Consider the following 19,826-nt stretch of genomic DNA (forward strand, 5'->3'; position numbering starts at 1 on the left):
TTACTAGCAGTTAGCTTGAAAAGCCATGACATATATGCCATTGCAATCAACAGTTACACACCTGAGCAATGAGTGAGTCCCAGACTTAGTTATATAAAACTTCAAATCAGTTGTGTTGATGAGCAATTTTTAAACAGTTAAATTTTTGTAGAACCACTGCTCTTCAAAAATTACCTCGATTATATATATATAGCTAACAGGAAAGTATATAAACTGAGTGCTAATCACATGAAGTTGATGGACGATGGAGTTGTTTATCTAACTATAATGAAATTCATACAACAATTGTGACTGGATTTGCGAAAAGGGGTCTCCCACACACATCCAATTTATGAACTTTGACGATTTGTAACTTCAGATTGGAAAAGGCTATTGATTTGAAATTTGGTCACAAGTGAGTACCAACACGGGTTAATAAATGGTGAAAATGTCAGGTTTACATGTTACTTGAATACCAAGATATGGTCTCTAACATTTATGGAATTGGATGTGTGTGGAAGACCCCTTTTTGCAAATCCGGTCACAATTTGTGACAGTAAACCTTCCCTATGTCATATGATTTTAAAATGATTCATATGACCAGGCAAACTTGATTGTTTCTCATTCCCGCCCACATCACTTTTTACCCCACTGCCTTTAATTTCATTATTGCTGTTATCAATCATGGGCACACTTATTTTGATGCTAAGGAGGATGGCTATTATTTTACAGCACAGTAAATGTCACTGCGCCTCAGAAATGGTGATAAAATGTGAGTACCGGTGCTTAAAAGGCTTTAGCTAACCTTTATATAAGTATAGTAACAGACATCTTGATTTGGAGTATTTTCTTTAATAATGAATAATGAAAAATGACCTGCTGCCTGCATGGAAATCCAATTCTTGGTGGATGAGAAACAAGTAATCAAGTTTGCCTGACCTAATTCATTAACTCATACAGTACACACAACAATATTAACTTGATGCTCTAAACAGAAAACTCTCAACACACTGACTCTACCACATGTAAGCAGAGAAACCTGGTCAGTAGACTAGACTATAGGAGTGAGGTTCAGCATAACAACTCTCAGCAACAAAGTAGTTGTATATATAGCTATACCACGTTGATTATTCGGCAGTCAGCGGTAGTTGTGGCCACAAACCACTCCTAGCCAGCCGCATGATGGTACGAGTCATTAATGGAAGGCTAGGGAAATCCCCTATTGCTATATCTCATGTATTTATGGAACACGGCGGCGTTTAATACACGCCTGCAGTATACAGCCAGGGCGCTTTAAATAGACTCAGGACTGAGTACACATGTACAGCCACAGGTTGTATACTGTCTCAGAAACGAATGCAAAAATCGCTTACATTGGCTACTCTACTGTAGCGGTAACCATTCAACATCTATCCAGTTGGCTCAGAAGCTTTGGTTTCGCTGCTGTTTACTTCGTCTCTTCGGTGACACTGCATGCTGTTTACTTCGATGATGAGGTTTCCACGTGATTTTGGAATAGTGCCGGGGGCCGCGCGCGGCCGCTTGAATCACCCTGCTATTTTGAGAGACCGATTCCCACTGAGACTCAAAGTCTATCTACTTTGGACGGTTGCATGATCTACCTTTGCATATATAACTATTTATACAATCAAGTGGGAACATTTTGCAGCATCATCACACACCAATTTAGCTAATTGGCTACCAGAAAACCAAGCCTTATACTAGCCTTGCCGGACAAAGTGCATGGATAATATCAAGGACCCATAATAAAGAAGAGAGTGTCTAACTCAGTATTGCATGGTCCATCAAAAATGAGCCCAGTAAGTACATAGTGGTAATTGTCCCCGTGTGACCATATTTTAGCCATATTCATATTAAAGAAGCCTAGGGAGTTTTGATAGAAGCCCTTTAAACACTTTGACACCCATTCATGGAGAGGCTTCTTTGAAATGAATTTGGATATAATGTGGCCAAACAGGAACAATTATCAATATGTACTTACCGGGCTCATTTTTGATAGTACAATACTGAGTTGGACACTCTCCTCTTTATTATGGACTCTTGATAATATTTATTGTGACTTTTGACAGTGTCCTACATGTACACTTGTCACATGATTAAGGTTACTATGACAACAGTGAAAGATGCCAAGGTCTCTTGCTACTATGTACCAGCCGTGGTGTCTTCTCAACTCTGGTTGAGTTTCCTAGTTCCTATATATCCTGGAAGCAGACCAGAAGGCAGTGCATGCTCTGTGGCCTTGATAATACTGTTCATATATACAAAAGAATGTCCAATCTGCCATGAAGGATTTCTGCAGCTACACCTGGATGGTCAGGGCAATGACAATAAGTGTACTGGTATAGACACAATTAATATATGTTCAAAGTACAAGACTGATGTTGAATTCTATTGGAATACTGACCACAGACAATCTATAGTTAGCTATACTATTCAAGTATACACCATAAATATATCATAGTACCATCATTTTATAGGCAATATAAAGATAACTAGCTACTTTACTTGAGTATGTGACAGTGTGCGTACATATAGTTAGCTGCAGCAGAGTGCTTTAACAATTTCTTGTCTACCTGAATTAGAATCAATGCCACCATGACTTTCTGGCCTCCAGCATCATTGTAAAGGAATTGCAGTAACTATTATGCAACAATTGCCATGCTACCTAAACATTCTTTGGTTTTGCAAACTTCTTGTACTCTGTGCACTATGTAATACACTACTATACCTGGTCAATTTTACATGGGGAGTTGGAGCCAGAAACATATCTGTAATAATTACATGCAGTATTGCTTGCTTTTGATCATTTACAATATAATAGCTACAACATGTACAGGCAGTGATAATGTAACATCATCACACTATTGGCTGTTGGGTATATACCAAGTATAAACTGCCTAACACAGTGCTGAGATACGAAACATTGAATGTGCCAGCTATCAAGAAGAGCAAATTAAAGATACATAAAATTATTAAACAAATAAATCAATTTCAGAAATGTGCTAGCTATACAGATACATATTAGCTATGCCTGCACTGGTAGATTATGTGAACTTCAAATTGTTTAAAACAATCATGCTCATATCTGTACATGTTTTGCAGTGTAGTAACACACTAATGCATACTCAAAAAATGAAATTATATTGCTAATATCTTGGCATTATCTTCAGGTATATTCCTTTCTTGGCTCTGAGGTTGATGCTTAATTCTTTTCTAGGCTTCAATCCCTCTACTGCTGGCATAAGGGTAAACCTATGGAATAACACATACAAGGTGCGACTCATATTAGAGTTAGATTATAGCTATTCTGACATTGAATATAATTACAGTCATAATTATGCAAGTTATTTAGCCACTTATGGTTCACTTACACATCAGATCCATCAGAGTATAATCAATAGAAATTAGTAACAGGTCACTACATTGTGTGTAGCTCAACTGGTTGCTTAACTTGTTACAGAGTCTAGTGATATCTCGTTTATGAACAGAATATGGTCAATGCAACCATCTTTCATGTTATGAAGCATGCACGATTAACATCCAGATAAAAGTAGTGTTCTGTGATACTGTGTATCACATATCACCATGCATCAATAAACCGTTCGATATGATACTGTGTATAATGAGTAGTCATGGCTAGTTATGACTGGTATTAGCTAGCATATCCACTAATAGTTGCAACAATATCCATTTTATCTGTACCTAAAGAGCTGACACTGATTCTACATTCACTGTATAGACGGGTTGCCTATTTAGGGCGTGTCCCTTGCGTAACGTGAGCAAACGCGACTTTCCGTTTTATGCATGATTACAATGTTGGTCAAGAAGTCCCATTTTTTTAAATAGTTTGACAAACGTTTTTGATTCTTCAAAGGTACAAGGTGAGTTAAAATCATCCAGTCTATCATTCTAAGTAGTAGCAAAGTCTTACAAAGAATGTTTTCAGCGAGTTTTATCGCTTTCCAAAAACCCGAGATTGAGAGAAAATCATCTTCTCATTCAGCCTTCACCTTACACACTGGATATGTTATAGCTCGAACCTTTCTCTATAACATACTTTCTGTTCTGAAGGCTGGCTAACTCCTGATTGCTACAGTTAACCGAAACAATCATTTTCTCCATTAGCCGTAATACATTTTTGACTTAGCGAACTCGGAAAATATGTGGAAAATTTACAGTAAAATGACCACGCCTTAAAAAGGCAATCCGTCTATATACAAATTTCTTATTCGGTGAATGTAAATAAACTACAGTATTATATGTTGATGTGACAATTAGCTAGTATTTCTGATAAGACTTTTTTTAGTGTGGAGGTGCTTAAAGCCTGTAACATCTCTACCCAGACAATTAGCTACCACAAACATTTTAATGCAAACTCCCACAAAGGCTTGTCCGGATTACTCAGCATTTTGATGAGTTGTCAAGATGGCACTTTTCTACATGTGTTTTATGGCTTCTCGTAGCTGCTGTACTGGTAATGGGGAGGTTTTCTATTTGAATATCTCTAAGAATGAGATCACTGTTACAGTAGTAGAGCAATCGCTGTTTGTACTACTAGAAAAGTTTGATACGTTGATATTTTATAAGCGCAGTATCGTATTGTGATACTTATTTGCTGTATCGATATATTGCCATATCAATATGTACTGCAGATCCCTATAGACATAAGTGTATACATATATTCATTCTAGCATCAGTGTTAAAATAATAGATGGCTGTTGGCCATTTTCTGTACAATTTATAGAGAAACTGCCACATAAAGGTGGCCACGTTTACAGTGCAATACTACACTGGTACTCAGTAAATTTTTAATAACAGTCATGCAATCATCTTATTTCGAGCTCTGTAATATAGAGCCAAAGGGCCAGTGATTGTACAATTGCTAATTTCTAATATCAAATCATATAATATAACAAATATATGGCAGCTTCTTTCTATCTATATGAAGCATGATGAGGTGGACTACTGTCAGTAATGCCACAGCAAATTTTTGTAATTTTGTATAGTACAAGTCAGCGTTGAAACCGGGTCACTACTGCTGACCCGGATGACCCACTGACCCGGATTAAATTAAGCCGAGGCCCGCGATAAGAGCTATGTTTCGGGTATTCTCGAGCGAGCGAGACTACGTTTTGAGCGTTCGATTCGTGTTGAGTAAACGAGTAGTTATGTGATAACTAAGCCGGTAAGTTTATAATTTAAAATCAGTCAGTGGGTTTGGTTCCATGTAGTTACTGTGAGTTTACAGACAGCAATTGGGTGTGGCTTCATACATACTTAGTATTGCAATTTCCCAATATATTAAAATGGGTGTGGCTCACAAAAGTACTTAATATCCTGCTGCAAGACTAGACCTAGACTATATACAACTCATACATTAATCGATTAGTGGGCGTGGCTCCACGTAAGCTTGCAGACTGAAACGGACACAGTTTCATGCTACAGACTGCACTTACTAATAAATGGGCGTGGCTGAGCGTATGTTTGTAACACAATAAGTGGGCGTGGCTCATGAAAGAGCTACGCGACTAGCGTTTATAGGTTCCACGTCGCCAAACGATCAATTTCGTTTCTCACGTGATCCAATCCGGGTCAGACCGGGATAATTTGTAAACCGGGTCAGACCCGGATGACCCGGAGAAAATGTGACCCAGTTGACCCGGATGACCCGACCCGATTTCAACGCTGGTACAAGTATGCACGTAACTATACAAAAACATGAAAGCTAACCTGCGTAGTATTTTGGCAACTGCTACCTTCATTTCATTCATAGCAAATTGTTGTCCTATGCAATTCCTACACATATATACATGCATAGGCAATAAAATTACACAGATATATAGCAGTGGCAGACACTTACACATATCAGATACTCATTATTATTCTGTTACACAGGGTCATGGGGGTATATTTGACATACCTTGGGCCAGCAGAAAATGGAACAAAGCAATAGGCTCCCCTCTTCTTGCAGTCCTTTGTACTAAATCTTAAAGGTTTAAATTCCTGTTATTGGTAAACATTGCAAGCTTCAGTACGTATGTCTCTACTACTGTCTATACCTCAGCATCATCTCCCCACACACCAGCATGACGATGAAGAGCATAAACACTAAAGGCCACTTTTGTACCTACAAATGGAATACCATATATGATGCAGTGTGCACGACACATCAGTTACGTATGCATGCATTCACCTTTTGGCATCACATGACCATCAAATATAATGTCCTGAGACATTTCTCTTCCAACAACCGGCACTGGTGGGTACAGCCGTAGTGACTCCTTGATACACATTCCAACATACTCCATTTTACCAATATCATCCCTATACATTACAAGGATTATATCAATTATATACTAATTTCAATTCACATTACCAAACTAGTTCTTCTGAATCTTTCTGAGCAAAGATGGCATCAATTTCTTCTCTGCACTGCTGTTGATGTTCAGGGTAAATAGCCAGATTATACAGGGTCCACGATAAGCCAGCAGCTGCACTTCCATGTCCTTCAAACACAAATGTATCTACTTCTGCTCGGATCTCTTCATCAGATAAACCAACTCCATTTTCATCCTAAAAGTAGAACCAGTGCACAGTATATAGCACAAATTTTCTCATGAAAATGGTTTCACTGCTTTTAGCAACTCAAGCTACTGGTGCAAAACATAATCAAAGAGAAGGAATCTTCTTCATTACAGGCATCCGCAAGGATAAAGGCATGCAGTTATTATGTATTATAGTCTAGGATGCATTAATTATAATTCTGTTTGCATAGAAAATAGACAAGTAGATTACAAGAGATGATTAAGAAAGGATTACCACTGCACAATATTTTAGCTATGAGAAGTGTGAAACTTTGTCACATGTTGTTACACTGGCCCAGGTACTGGAGATATACAGTACCACGCAAACGCAACATCATCTCACGAGAGTGCAAGCAATTGCTGATCTTCATTAAGTGCTATGTTATTTTTATCTAGCAAAAAATTTTCCTTGAAATTTTGGTGGAATTAGAAACTGTTACAGTTAGTATTTGTACAACTATAAGGAAAAAATAAGAATTAAAAGTTGATTAGGGATCTTAGAAAGTGAGACAAGGGATATCTTCAACCTACTTTTATTTCTATGATCCCTAATTGAGCTTAATATTCTTAATTTTTTCCTTATATTTGTTTGTTTACTTTTTTGTATTATGACCATTCATAGAACTGAAAGAATGGTACCAGCTGCAGGCTTATTTTTTCACCTGAACATGCACCCTAAATATCAATTACTGAAATAGCAAAGTAGCCATCTCATTTTCAGCTATGTTCAGCCCATTATGCAGCATTACGAACAACGAAATACTAGGAGAAGGACCACTACAGTCAATCAGTAATAACGGAAAATTTGGACAATTCACATCAAATGTAGGGGAGCCATCATGTGGTGCTACCATAAATCAACACCTTGTGCTGTCAGCAAAGATAAATGGGACGCAAAGGAGGACACAGGTAAATCCATGAAGCATGCATTGTACGTACGGTGGTATGCCAAAAAGCACCAATTGGGCTGAAGCAACATCGAACAGTGAAAATATCAAGCCTGTAGCCTTAGCCATTATCGAGTTACGCTTGTCTGAAGACATCAGTCAATCAGTCAGTCAGTCAGGCAGTCCAGTCAGTAGAAATTCCCACTAAACCTATATTTTTAATTCATACCAACATTTTGGAATTGTTTCAGGTCGCACTGAAGGCACTTTTGGGACTTGAACCAATACTACCAAGATGCTATGAAGGTATTGTGAGGCTGGTTTCAGGGTGACAGTTTTGGCCAGAAAAGTCCAAACCTTCATGATACCTAATATGCAGTACCAATAGTACTGTACAATAGATTCTTCTGTATAAACGACAAAAGATGGAGATGCCAAACAAAATAAGTTAAATTGGCCACAAGTTATTGAGCAGAAGATAGTGGACATCGAAAGATGATAATTGAGGCCCTACACCATTGTCTGTGGCCCTGATGCAGCCAACAGTTTCGGAAGTTGGTTACAGTATACTATCATAATGGTAATATACTAGGGCCTTAGGCGTACACTTAGGGTATCACGATGCATTGGGTTAGTGAACAGTTGCTACCTGGTTTAGTGCAAAGTATAGTTGATAAATGATTGGCAATACACAGACAGATTTCTATAGCTACATATGCATAGTATAACTATGCTATTTGTACATACATACCTTAGCTTTTAATAATACATCAATAAAATCAAGGTACTTTCTTCTCTTTGAATAAGTAGGTAAATCATTCTCAGTCTATTAGGAATGAAAGAAAAATATATCACTGAAATATCAATTTTAAAAAGTCACTTTACTAATAATATTTGTGACCGCATTGCGAAAAGGTACCATTTCCACACAATATACGAGCAAACAAAAGGTTATACCAGTTGACTCCTTACACGGATTAAGCTGCTTTGTGTATCAAAATATAGCCAGATACTGTAGCATCACTCATGGAAAATTGCAAACAGTTATACGCAGTGATAAAAAAAGTTATATATAATAGGCATGAGTGCTCCGCCTGATATAAACGCACGAGCCTGAGGGCCATCGGGCCCAAAGGTGAGTGTGTTTATACAGGCAGAGCATGAGTGCATGTTGTATAATTGATATGTACCACTCACCCAATAGGTGGGGAGAGTCTCACAACACAGCTGCAACTCTTATAAAGGCCAAGTTTCTAACATAGATTGTGGCTGACAGAGCTGAATGTTGCGGTGACATCCCTCTACAGAACTGCAACTACCTGAGATATTGAAAGGTAGGACTATATCACTAACCTGCATTCGCTGTTCGACTCTCACCATGTAGTGCTTAGCATAAGTGATCACTTAATTGCCTGTAGTGATTCTCTCGAGCAAAAAAAAAGCAGCCAATAGATGGTTTAAGTAAACAAAACCTAACTACTAAATGATACTAGTCTAATTCTTACTATCCACACTGACTAAACTCAAATCTAGTAGTATGACAAAAACTGGTTGCCACGATCAAATGTAATGGTGACTATTCTTTGGTTTTATTGAGTCATTGTAGAAGTGGACTACGGTTTAATCTGGGCTCAGATGGCATCAGACTAGTAAGGTGTATAAGTACGTTTTTATATACGTATGTAGACTAGAGTTGTGGCCGCCGCATTGGCTTTTTCGATCGCCATTGGCTGCTTGGTAAATGTTATACGTATTGGTGACGTTATGGCCCACAATCAACTTTTACATGTCAGGCTATAAAAAAATTCGAGTGATCTGTGAGGTGTCTTTCCACCTATTAGGTGAGGTGTCGTAGTAGTCTCGGCTGCCGGAACTTGTGCAATGCTACACAAAACTGCACTGCGGTCGGTGCATTATAATTTATAATGCACCCATTGCAGTCTGCAAAACCGCAACCAATGCATTATAATTTATAATGCACCCGTTGCAGTCTGCAAAACCGCAACCAATGCATTATAAGTTATAATTCACTCGTTGCAGTTTGCAACCGTGCCATAAACAAATTACAACACTGGCGCGCCTTTGAACTGCCCATGCAGAGTGGTACATAAAGTTTTGAAGTTCAAAATGCAGGTTAAATTTTGTGTGTGAAAAAGGTACCTTTTCACAAATCCAATCACAAGTATTATATTATGGATACAACTATAAGTTATATGCCATAATGTGACAGGAAGTTTTACATATACAAATTTGTGTATTGATCAAGCACTACACTGTTAGTAAAGATGACTACATACTGCAGGTTAAACGAAATAAAACGTTTGTGGTGATATTGCTATACGGTACCGCTCAAATGCAACGTTATTTTGCGAGAGTGCAGGCAATTAAAAAGCTTGAAGGACGTGGCACCCATTTCACTCATGAGTTTCATCCCATTTCATTTAGGATGAATACCCATGAATGAAATTGGGTGCCACACCCTTTAATTAGTGAGTGTTTAATTATTCACACTCTTGTGAGGCAACATTACATTAGAGCGGCACATACTGTACCTTTCCCTGTAATTGCTTTCTTCGTTTGGTTATAATATCCATAGCAAATTCATGAACTACTTTAGTAGCTTTCTTATAGTCATGACTGGATGAAGTATGGCTATAAATAAAGTCAAAGTAGTAGGGGAAATACCTGTAGAATACTGATATGATATCCTGATGTAAAAAACCTTTTACAAACTCACAGTATTCTCTCCATTACCAGTCTTGATAAATCATAAACAGCTGTTATATACGGAACATGTTCCCTGGAATAGCAAGTGAATTATTCACAGATACACATAATACAGCAGATACACATAATACAGCAGATACACATAATACAGCAGATACACATAATACAGCAGATACACATAATACAGCAGATACACATAATACAGCAGATACACATAATACAGCAGATACACATAATACAGCAGATACACATAATACAGTGCCACTAGATTAGTAAATATAATTTCCAGAGTGCTAGAGTCTAGAGGCCACATGAGGCCTTACTGATACGTAGAATATTTTGGTGCGTGGTACAAATACACACCATACATTGAAAACTTTGCATTGCATATGATTTGTAATCTAGTATTGAACTTACTTTGCTGTCTGGCAGTTACTCTCATAGCTACAGGTACACTGTAGCATTACATCAAGTGTTAGCATATTGAATGATGAAAACAGCTCTACTCCCTCACTATCGTGTACCGATGCCCACTTGGACTACAAACACATAAATATGATACATGTAATTACTAACTATAACTACAAAAAAATATTATTATCTATTTAATATCGAGTCCCATCCAATACTAACTTATCACCTAATTGCTCCTCAATATATAGATGTTGATGATGTGATAGATAAGAGTTCAGCTGGACAAGAGGTTATACTCATGCACAATGCATTTTAAATTGTACAATCAGATGTATAGTGAAGGTCTGTCAGTCTGTAACACCAAATCAATCACACATATGATATAATAATAGTGCTTTAGACTGGTTGAGTAACTGTTAACCAAATTGTATACTGTAGCACAATTTCATAGTGAAATGGCTATCTCTTAATTTATTATTCAGGTCACTAATTGTATCTAGTATACAAAAAACTTGGAATTTTCAACCAGTGTAGGGACCATAGCATATCGATACAAAAGTAGTGAAACAAGCTGGAGCAGTGCATGATATTAAATCACAGTAAAACAATAAGAAGTAACGGAAATGCACAGTAGGGATATAACACTTCTTGTTTTACTGTGATTTATATTGTGCACTACTCCAGCTTGTTTCAGTACTTTTTATCAATGTGCTATGGTCCCTACTCTAGTTGAAAATTCCAAATTTTTTCTGTGTACTTGTTTGTTAACATATTTTGTAATAATTATTATGACTGGTGAACCCACGCATATACCACCTCAAAAGAAAGAAATGTTGCTGCTCACCCCAGTTATATCAATTATCATCTAAAACGTGAAGCATCCATTATGCTTCATTGTCAGCTATGTTCAACTCATTACACAGCAGTACGAATCAAGAACTGTTTAAAAAGCACATCTGCAATCAAAGTAGCCACTATGAAAAATATGGACGATTTCCATTACAAAGGGAAGCAATCACACACGTGCTACCACCAAATCGACACTTTTCTCTGTCAGCAAAGATAAATGGGACGACACAAAGGAGGACAGTGGTAAGTCCATGAAGAATGTATTGTATGTACTGCGATATGCCAAAAGGCACCTCTCGGGCTGAAGTGACGTTGAACAGTGAAAAAGTCAAGCCCGTAGCCCTAGCCGTTATCGAGTTACGCTTGTCTGAAGGCATCAGTCAGTGAATCAGTCACTAGAAAATTCCATTAAATATATAAATTTTTAAAATTCCATAGCAACTTGTTGAAAGCATTTCAGGTTGATCTGAACGCTTGTTTCGGCTTAGTTTTGCCTAATTAATACTACCTCATCATTTGTCTGGGAAAGGTAAGGCTGGTTTTGGATGATGTTTTTTCATGGGCAACACCCACTTGTGGTCCCTACTATACAGTAGGAACTGTCTGATATTTACACACATATCCAAGCATATTATATATACCATTCATTTAAAATATCCTCATGCACTACTTTATTTGCAAGTGAAAGACTAAGGAATCATACAGTACAGTAGTACAGTACTGTATATTAGGAATCATAAAGTTTTCGATTTTCTTGTCTTCAAAATCACTAAAAAAAGCCTCAATATTCCTTCAAAACAGCTTGGTTAAGCATAACCAAGCCCAAAATTTCCTTCAGAGTGACCCTAGCAAGTTCTGTAACTAACTGATACCTTCAGCCAAGCATAACTAGACAATTCATAAGGCTACGGGCTTGATTTTATCTCTTTTTGCCAACCACAGTATGTACAATACACACATCATGGACTTACCTTTATCCTCCTTTGTGTCCCAGTTCTGCAAGGTGTCAATTCACGGTACTGTGATATGGCTTCCCTATGGCTGTGGTGGCAGCTATTACGCTTATTGCCTGTATTTCCAAAGTGATTGCAGAAAATCTTTCTCATGCTGTTCTCAATTTATATTGCTGTGGAATGTACAGAACATAGCTGAAGTAATGGCCACTGCACTTAATTGATTGTTGAGGTGCATGTTCAAATGCAAAATTAATTTTATCACTATTCTTTAGAGTATGCGCAGATTCATTGGTCAAAACTATGTTATTAAAAGTAAATGAACAAGTAGAAGGAAAAATTAGAATTTTTTTAAAAGTTGGATTAGGGATCAAAGAATAAAAAAAGTAGTGAAACAAGGGAATGACAAAAATGTGTGAAACAAGAGAGGTTGCCTATACCTACAGATATGCTAATGGACATCTAATCCCTAATTCAGTCATGATTTATAGACTGAAGTACATAGAGGAATACGTCCATTAGTATATCTGCAGGTATAGGCAACCCCTCTTGTTTCATTACTTTTTTTTGCTATTCCCTTGTTTCACTATTGTTTTATTCTTTGATCCCTAATTTCTAATTTTTCCTTAGAATAACACAAGAGGCACTGAATAAGCTGTGTACCTGCTTACCAACAAAATGTCCACACACTGACAATACACAGCAACATATGGCTTTAGTATGTCAAAATGAAATGCTGGAGTCAACAAGTGTCGCTTGCGATGCCACTTTGCTCCATTGCTAGTTAATAGTGAATGCCCTATTGTTTTCAAACTGCAATAATAATGTCAAATCTTCTGCATACACTTACCTAGCCAAGGCAACAGTGGGTAGTAAAACAGAGTAAGTTTTGGCTCTATATAAGAGGGAAATATATACAACGATTTAAATGTGTACCTTTCATAAAGTTATACACATGCAGGGTTCTGCGAAAGTTGGTCAGTATATTTGGCCAAAAATCTTTGCACTATATACTTGAAAGTGACTATATAATTTATGCCCAGTACAACTGATATACATACATTTAAAGTGGTGCTCTGAATACCTAAAAACTATGTTTATCAGCCAGAAAGTCTTGGACAGAATTCTGTATACACAATAGATGAGCTCTAGCTATATATCAGACATGAATCAATCAAGGCCAAACACACCCACACATGCACGCACACATATTATGTGACAATATTATCTCTCAATTGCTTAAAACATCTTCCATAAGTACAGATAAAATCACATTGTTATCTAAGACGTTTGTTCAACAGCCATGTAAACCCCTAGTTAACAAATCTAGTCACTCTCTAGTACAAAATTTTCTTTGGGTTGCAAGCCCAAAGAAAAAGAAAATGGGTTCAACATACAGCGTGCACACACAAACATACAAACACACACATGTACATGCCCACACCCTACACGCCCACACCCTACACAACCTGATCCGAAAAATTCCTTAGCAGTGTCAGGATGATGAACAAACAGCACATAGAAGAGATGACCGAGATGAGCAACATGCATTTTGGGGTGTAGTTTAGTACATTCCACCATCCACTGCAAACCCTCATCTTGATTCCTGAAAATCTGAAATGAGATATTTACAAGTAACTTAAAAAGTTATAATGGATGAAGCAGCACATCATACAATATGGTAGTACTGTATAGTAGGGATCATGAAGGTTTGGGCTTTTCTCACCAACCTAAAACTAGCCTCATTCTCCCTTCATGACAGCTTGGTAGTTGGTTAGGTATAACCAAGCCCAAAAATGCTCACAGAGTGATTCTAAACTCTTCCAACAATCAGCATCCAGCCACCAAAAATTAAGTAACTAAAGTAGTAACATGAGTCATTGTTATGGCTCTGAGTCAGCAGTTGCCAAGCCAATCAACAGTAGTCAGGGTTAATATTTTAATAAACATGTGGTAAACATTATTAAGCTGCTACAATTCTTGGAAACTGTGGCAGCCATAATAGTGCTATTGAGAGCCCATTGAATAAGTATGCTCCCTCACAAAATATAGCATACTTAGGTGTGTACTTAAAAAACTATTTTGATACTTAGGAATTGGACCTGTGCAGTCACTCTAGTTATTGCTATGATGGTCTAGAGTATAATCAAGAGTTAAGGATTGATGATTATTTGTATGGGAGAGAGTATTCAACTGTCAGTGTTGATAAAGTCAAGCCTTTAATCTTTGTACAGACTCATGTGTTACCTTAACTCAGAGTGGATGTACTGTATAGCGGGAAATTTTTGAAAGGTTAAATGTTTGGAAATTAAAGGGTGCAATTTTCTGTAGAATGTTTTTTTTTAATTAACTGATTTCCTGCTGACTAACTAGCTGACTGATGCTTCAGCCAAGCATAATTCCATTACAGTTAAGGATAGGACCTGTGAGAAGGCTAATGTGTGGGATCTGCTTGAGTACAAACAGTTAAATGTGTAAACTTTGTATGCACAAATAAAATGGCCCAGAAAAAGATTCCAGCTAAATTCTTGATTCCATGTATTACAGGCTTTTTAGCCTTCTCACACGTTCCTACAATGGCATAGCACTTACCATAAAATTATTACAGATATGAGTATGTCCATTTTTAGGATGGCATAGCAAACTTCCATAACTGCCCAGTGGCCCCTATATTACTACTACCCTGTGTTCCCTTAGAGTATTTAACTGAACTATAGTATAGCGGGAAATTTTCAAAAGGTTAAATTTTTGAAAATAACAATGCATTTACTTTGTAATTTATCAGAAATAGCTAGCTATAGGACCTATATTAGCCAAAGTGTATGACAATAGAAAATATCAAAGTTTGAGCACATGTTTTCTACTTCTATAGGCATGGCACTGGGCCATTGGAATTAAGGCGAACACGATGTAAGCTGTACCACAAGTACTAGTGACATCATGAGTCTTGAAGCCTAAGACCTTGAGAAAATCATTATTCTAAAATGATAGCAAATATCTAGGGGGCTGAAAAAAGCTAACCAGTCAAGGCTTAATCTGCAGGCCACTTGATGAATTAAGACCATGCAAAGTCCGCATGGTTCAAGTGACGAAGGAGGAAGAGGTAGCTAGATCCGATTCTACCAAAGCCAGATAGGCCTTTATCAATATCTATGCTGAACAATGAAAGCAGCAAATTCTAAATACGTACGTGATCAATACAACCATTGATAGCTTCCTCCAATTAACTTCCCGTATCTTTCTAGTTAATTATCTACGTGCAGCGCGGTATAAAGAGGAACTGTTTCGAAAATGTTTTTTTCAAACTCAAGCACCCTTTAATTTCCAAACATTTAACCTTTCAAAAATTTCCCGCTATACAGTACATCCACTCTGAGTTAAGGTAACACATGAGTCTGTACAAAGATTAAAGCTTGACTTTATCAACACTGACAGTTGAATACTCTCTCCCATACAAATAATCATCAATCCTTAACTCTTGATTATACTCTAGACCATCATAGCAATAACTAGAGTGACTGCACAGGTCCAATTCCTAAGTATCAAAATAGTTTTTAAGTACACACCTAAGTATGCTATATTTTGTGAGGGAGCATACTTATTCAATGGGCTCTCAATAGCACTATTATGGCTGCCACAGTTTCCAAGAATTGTAGCAGCTTAATAATGTTTACCACATGTTTATTAAAATATTAACCCTGGCTACTGTTGATTGGCTTGGCAACTGCTGACTCAGAGCCATAACAATGACTCATGTTACTACTTTAGTTACTTAATTTTTGGTGGCTGGATGTATGGGATACCTTAATTGTCCCAGCTCACTTGTGCTTGTTTGTACAGTTCTGGAGTGGTGTGCATCTGCACGCATCTGTGTGTGTGTGTGTGTGTCTGTGTCTGTAAGGTTTCAGGTTCAGTGCCTGGTTATGCCAATGTGGTGTTGCTTAGCAGTGTTGGGGTTGTTGTGGAACTTAGGGTTCTGCGACCTCCCTCCATGAAACCTGGACAGTCCTTACTAGCCCTGCTCCAGGAGGATTTACCTGCACAAGACTCAAGTGCCTGAGTGGCACAGGCATCCAAGTGCTCATTCGCTGGGCAACAATAGCTGTGTTACACGGCTGCTGTAGGCTCTGTGTGTGTGCACACGCGTGTGCGCACATCTATAAGCAAGTACAGTTTCTACATGTGTAGGTAGGTCATGATGACTGGCCCTAGGCATGTGAGGTATGGCCCCTCGTCCACAAGGAATGAGTATAAGGTATCCCTAAGCTGGGCTATGCCAATGGAAATGTATGGTCGAAGTGATTCTGTATTTTCTTATGGATTTTCAGTAATATAGAATGGATGGATAGATTGAACCCACCAGCATGTAATAATTCACAGGAGGATTGGTAATGGTATCCCTGGGTTTTGCCTATAAAACATATAGTGGTAGTTGCTATAGTATACCATGTGATCTTCTCCATATAGCTGTTCCATCTGGAGTGTACAGCATTGTAGCATCATTGGATGAGTGGTCCTACTTAGTTCTCAATATTTAAACTGAACAAAAAAAAACTATTAGCCATTGTGTCCACTGTTGACACAGGTACACAACACTAACAATTCACAAACAGCAACAAACAGTTTGGCAAATTAGCTGGTCTGGGATATACGTACTGCTATGATAAAAATGAACTTTCTGTTTATAAGATGCAGGCCACTCTGATCAGGTTTCAGTTTACAGAGGCAACACATTAAATGAAATAAAAATAGTTGCCACAAAAGCCACATAACAGTCAGTGTATACATAAAGGGAAATTACAAGGTACTTTACCTCATCAACTTGTCTGTAATAGGAGATTACATAATGAATAATCACCACCAGCACTGCTACATGTTAGCACATGCAAGCATGTAATGAATAAAATGTTTAATATACCCTGATAATCAATACCACATTTGCACAGTAAAAATTGCATCTAAAGTGCATTACAGTAAACAACACAGTGCCACAAAAGTTTCATTATACTGCTATTCCAGTTTTTCAAATATTCACAAAATTAATGTTCATTGTTGTATTAGTGGACTTGTTCCAGGATTTTGCTCGAGGTTTTAGCCATAATGAATAACGACTGCCCGCCTGTATGAAAATGTTTAAAATGGGAATCTATATATAGGAATCAACTTAAACACTGGTCACATGAATAAGGAATAATGCTAGCTAGCTTACAATTATAACCACAAATATACAATGGCTGCAATACTATAGATTAACTGCAATTTACAATAACAGGCTATGCTAATACAAGTGCGCACACAGGTAAGAAAGCTTTCCACAGGTACGTACATAGCCATGTATGGAGGTATATATTGTATGATAATACTCTATACAGATATTCATACCAAATGTCCCCATAGCCAGTGCATCTTGGGATAACGTGGTAATCCTTTAAAGGTACAATGCATTGTCCAGTAATAACAGACTGCATTCTTCAGCACACAAAACAGTAGATATGCTACTAAGAAAATCATTAAAATAGATATAACTTTGACCATGGAACTGCTCTGGAGCAGCCTAGATATATCGTTATCCATTCTGGAGTGCTGATTTGTGACTACACTCTTATACTGCTACTACCAGCAACCACTGTTTCTAAACTCTTTCACTGCTCTCAGTAAGAATTTTGCGATAGCATTATATACTCGTCACATGTATGGCAAAAAAGCATTACATCAAGCATCGGATATTTACGGAGATTCATCTTGAGGCTCCATTATCGTGGCAGTGGAGTTAACAATCATCTCTGCTTAGTCGTTCTGTGTTTGCTCCTCAACAAAACTGCTCATGAATTGGAAAAATCTGATAAGTGAAGACATAGAACTTGTCAAGCGAAGGAATGTCGAAATGAAACTGTGGCCGATGAGTCAACCATCTTCTTCTGAAGTAACAACACCATCGATAGCAAACAAACTCTTCATGTTTTCGGGAAATGATTACTTGGGTCTTTCAGGCCATCCTGATGTTCGCGCTGCTACGCAGAAAGCTGCAATGTCAACTTACGGAATAGGATCACGTGGGTCTCCTTTAGCTTGTGGTTACACGTCGTACCATGCGGAATTGTGTGAGTTACTAGCAAGAGTGAAGAATAAGGAGAATTGCGTTCTATTTCCAACAGGATTTTCTGCCAATTTAGCAGTTTTACAAAGTTTGACCAGTGCTATTTTGGAACAATCCTCTATGAAGCTAATCATATTCTCAGATGAGTATAATCATGCCAGCATCATTGATGGTTGTCGTTTAAGCAAGCAAATGGGACGGCATCAAGTACGACTCATTGTGTACCCACACAAAAATATTTCCGTAGTCGAGGAAAATGTTTCTCGTTACATAAATGATGATGTCATGTTTGTGGTCTTCAGTGATTCGCTTTTCTCTGTAGATGGTGACTTTTGCCCTTTGCCAGAGTTGGCCACATTAAAGCAGACATATGGAGATCGTTTACTGCTAATTCTAGATGAAGCTCATGATACTTTAGTTACAGGGGAAGGAGATGGAGGGAGGACTGATCAATCCCTTTACAACTATGCTGATTGTCGTGTTGGTACCTTGAGCAAAGCAGTTGGTTTGCTAGGAGGCTTTGTATGTTGCTCCCAAAACCTTTCAAAACTAATAATAAATCGAGCACGTCTATTAATGTTTTCAACTGCATTGCCCATTCCTGTGGTAGCATCTGCAATAGCTAGCATCAAAGTTGGTTTAAGTTCTGAAGGAACATCACTGCGGAAGAAGCTTTGGCAGCTGGTAGATTTGTTTGTGGATGGTCTAAATCCAGAGTACAAGCCTATAGATAGATCTCCAATAATACCCATAATTCTTAATCATGAAGATAAAGCCTTAGAGGTCTCACATGACTTAGCATTAAAGGGATTTTTTGTCAAGACATTACGTCCTCCAGCAGTGCCTAAGGGTACATCCCGATTAAGGGTTACATTATCAGCTATTCACACAAGAGAGCATGTTTTGATGTTATTAGGATGTCTACATGACCATGGAATAGCAGGGTACCAGCCTAAGTATAAATTATAGCATAATGATTGCATTAGCTATTGTTATTAAATAATTTACACATGCACTTAATATGTATGTACTGTTTTGTTTTGTGACAGAAGTTAGAATTTATTCAGTGATACATCCACATGTAGGTTGAAGAAGCCCAGGTAGCAATCACGAATTAGTCAATAGTACTCTCCAGTCACTGTAGTGATTCCTAGACCTGATGTATGGGGACATGTGTAATTTCAGAAGGGTCTGGGGCACACCCCCAGACACTACAGGAGTTTTGAACTTCAAAATGGCTTTAAAGCAATGCTAAAACATGAAAGTAATGCTAATCAATACAACTTTTCCCTAAGACTTATTTTTCACCAGAATT

The 19,826-nt window shown here is 37.7% G+C and overlaps 3 protein-coding genes across 6 annotated transcripts in view; 1 reads left to right on the forward strand and 2 right to left on the reverse strand.

Annotated features, from left to right (window-relative positions):
* The window catches only part of LOC136260367 (uncharacterized), a 32,599-nt gene extending 31,113 nt beyond the window's left edge, over positions 1-1,486 (reverse strand). For all 3 annotated transcript variants that reach the window (XR_010703515.1, XM_066054080.1, XM_066054079.1), the window contains exon 1: positions 1,353-1,486. Coding sequence is in view for 2 of the 3 variants with exons in the window: in XM_066054080.1 (XP_065910152.1) it covers positions 1,353-1,388 (36 nt within the window). In the remaining variant the exon portion in view is untranslated. The remainder of the gene's footprint in view (positions 1-1,352) is intronic.
* A 1,467-nt stretch (positions 1,487-2,953) lies between these two features.
* LOC136260145 (cytochrome P450 4F4-like) lies at positions 2,954-18,473 on the reverse strand. Of its 2 annotated transcripts, XM_066053771.1 has the most exons (14): positions 17,797-18,473; positions 13,884-14,028; positions 13,265-13,309; positions 13,086-13,213; positions 10,616-10,737; positions 10,209-10,271; positions 10,024-10,156; positions 8,223-8,297; positions 6,377-6,573; positions 6,194-6,324; positions 6,060-6,127; positions 5,921-6,003; positions 5,731-5,796; positions 2,954-3,252 (listed from the first exon to the last, which is right to left on the reverse strand). In XM_066053771.1, the coding sequence occupies exons 1-14, from the start codon at positions 17,986-17,988 to the stop codon at positions 3,147-3,149; spliced, it is 1,554 nt and encodes a 517-aa protein (XP_065909843.1). In that variant the 5' UTR covers positions 17,989-18,473; the 3' UTR covers positions 2,954-3,146. The 2 variants fall into 2 exon arrangements, with proteins under 2 accessions (XP_065909843.1, XP_065909845.1); XM_066053773.1 differs by lacking the exons at positions 13,086-13,213; positions 13,265-13,309; positions 13,884-14,028; positions 17,797-18,473 and adding an exon at positions 12,433-12,623.
* LOC136260146 (uncharacterized) lies at positions 18,126-19,583 on the forward strand. The gene has a single exon (XM_066053774.1). The coding sequence runs from the start codon at positions 18,239-18,241 to the stop codon at positions 19,478-19,480; it is 1,242 nt and encodes a 413-aa protein (XP_065909846.1). The 5' UTR covers positions 18,126-18,238; the 3' UTR covers positions 19,481-19,583.
* The last annotated feature ends 243 nt before the right edge of the window (positions 19,584-19,826 follow it).

This window comes from Dysidea avara, chromosome 7, assembly GCF_963678975.1.
Source record: "Dysidea avara chromosome 7, odDysAvar1.4, whole genome shotgun sequence".
Lineage (NCBI taxonomy): Eukaryota > Metazoa > Porifera > Demospongiae > Dictyoceratida > Dysideidae > Dysidea > Dysidea avara.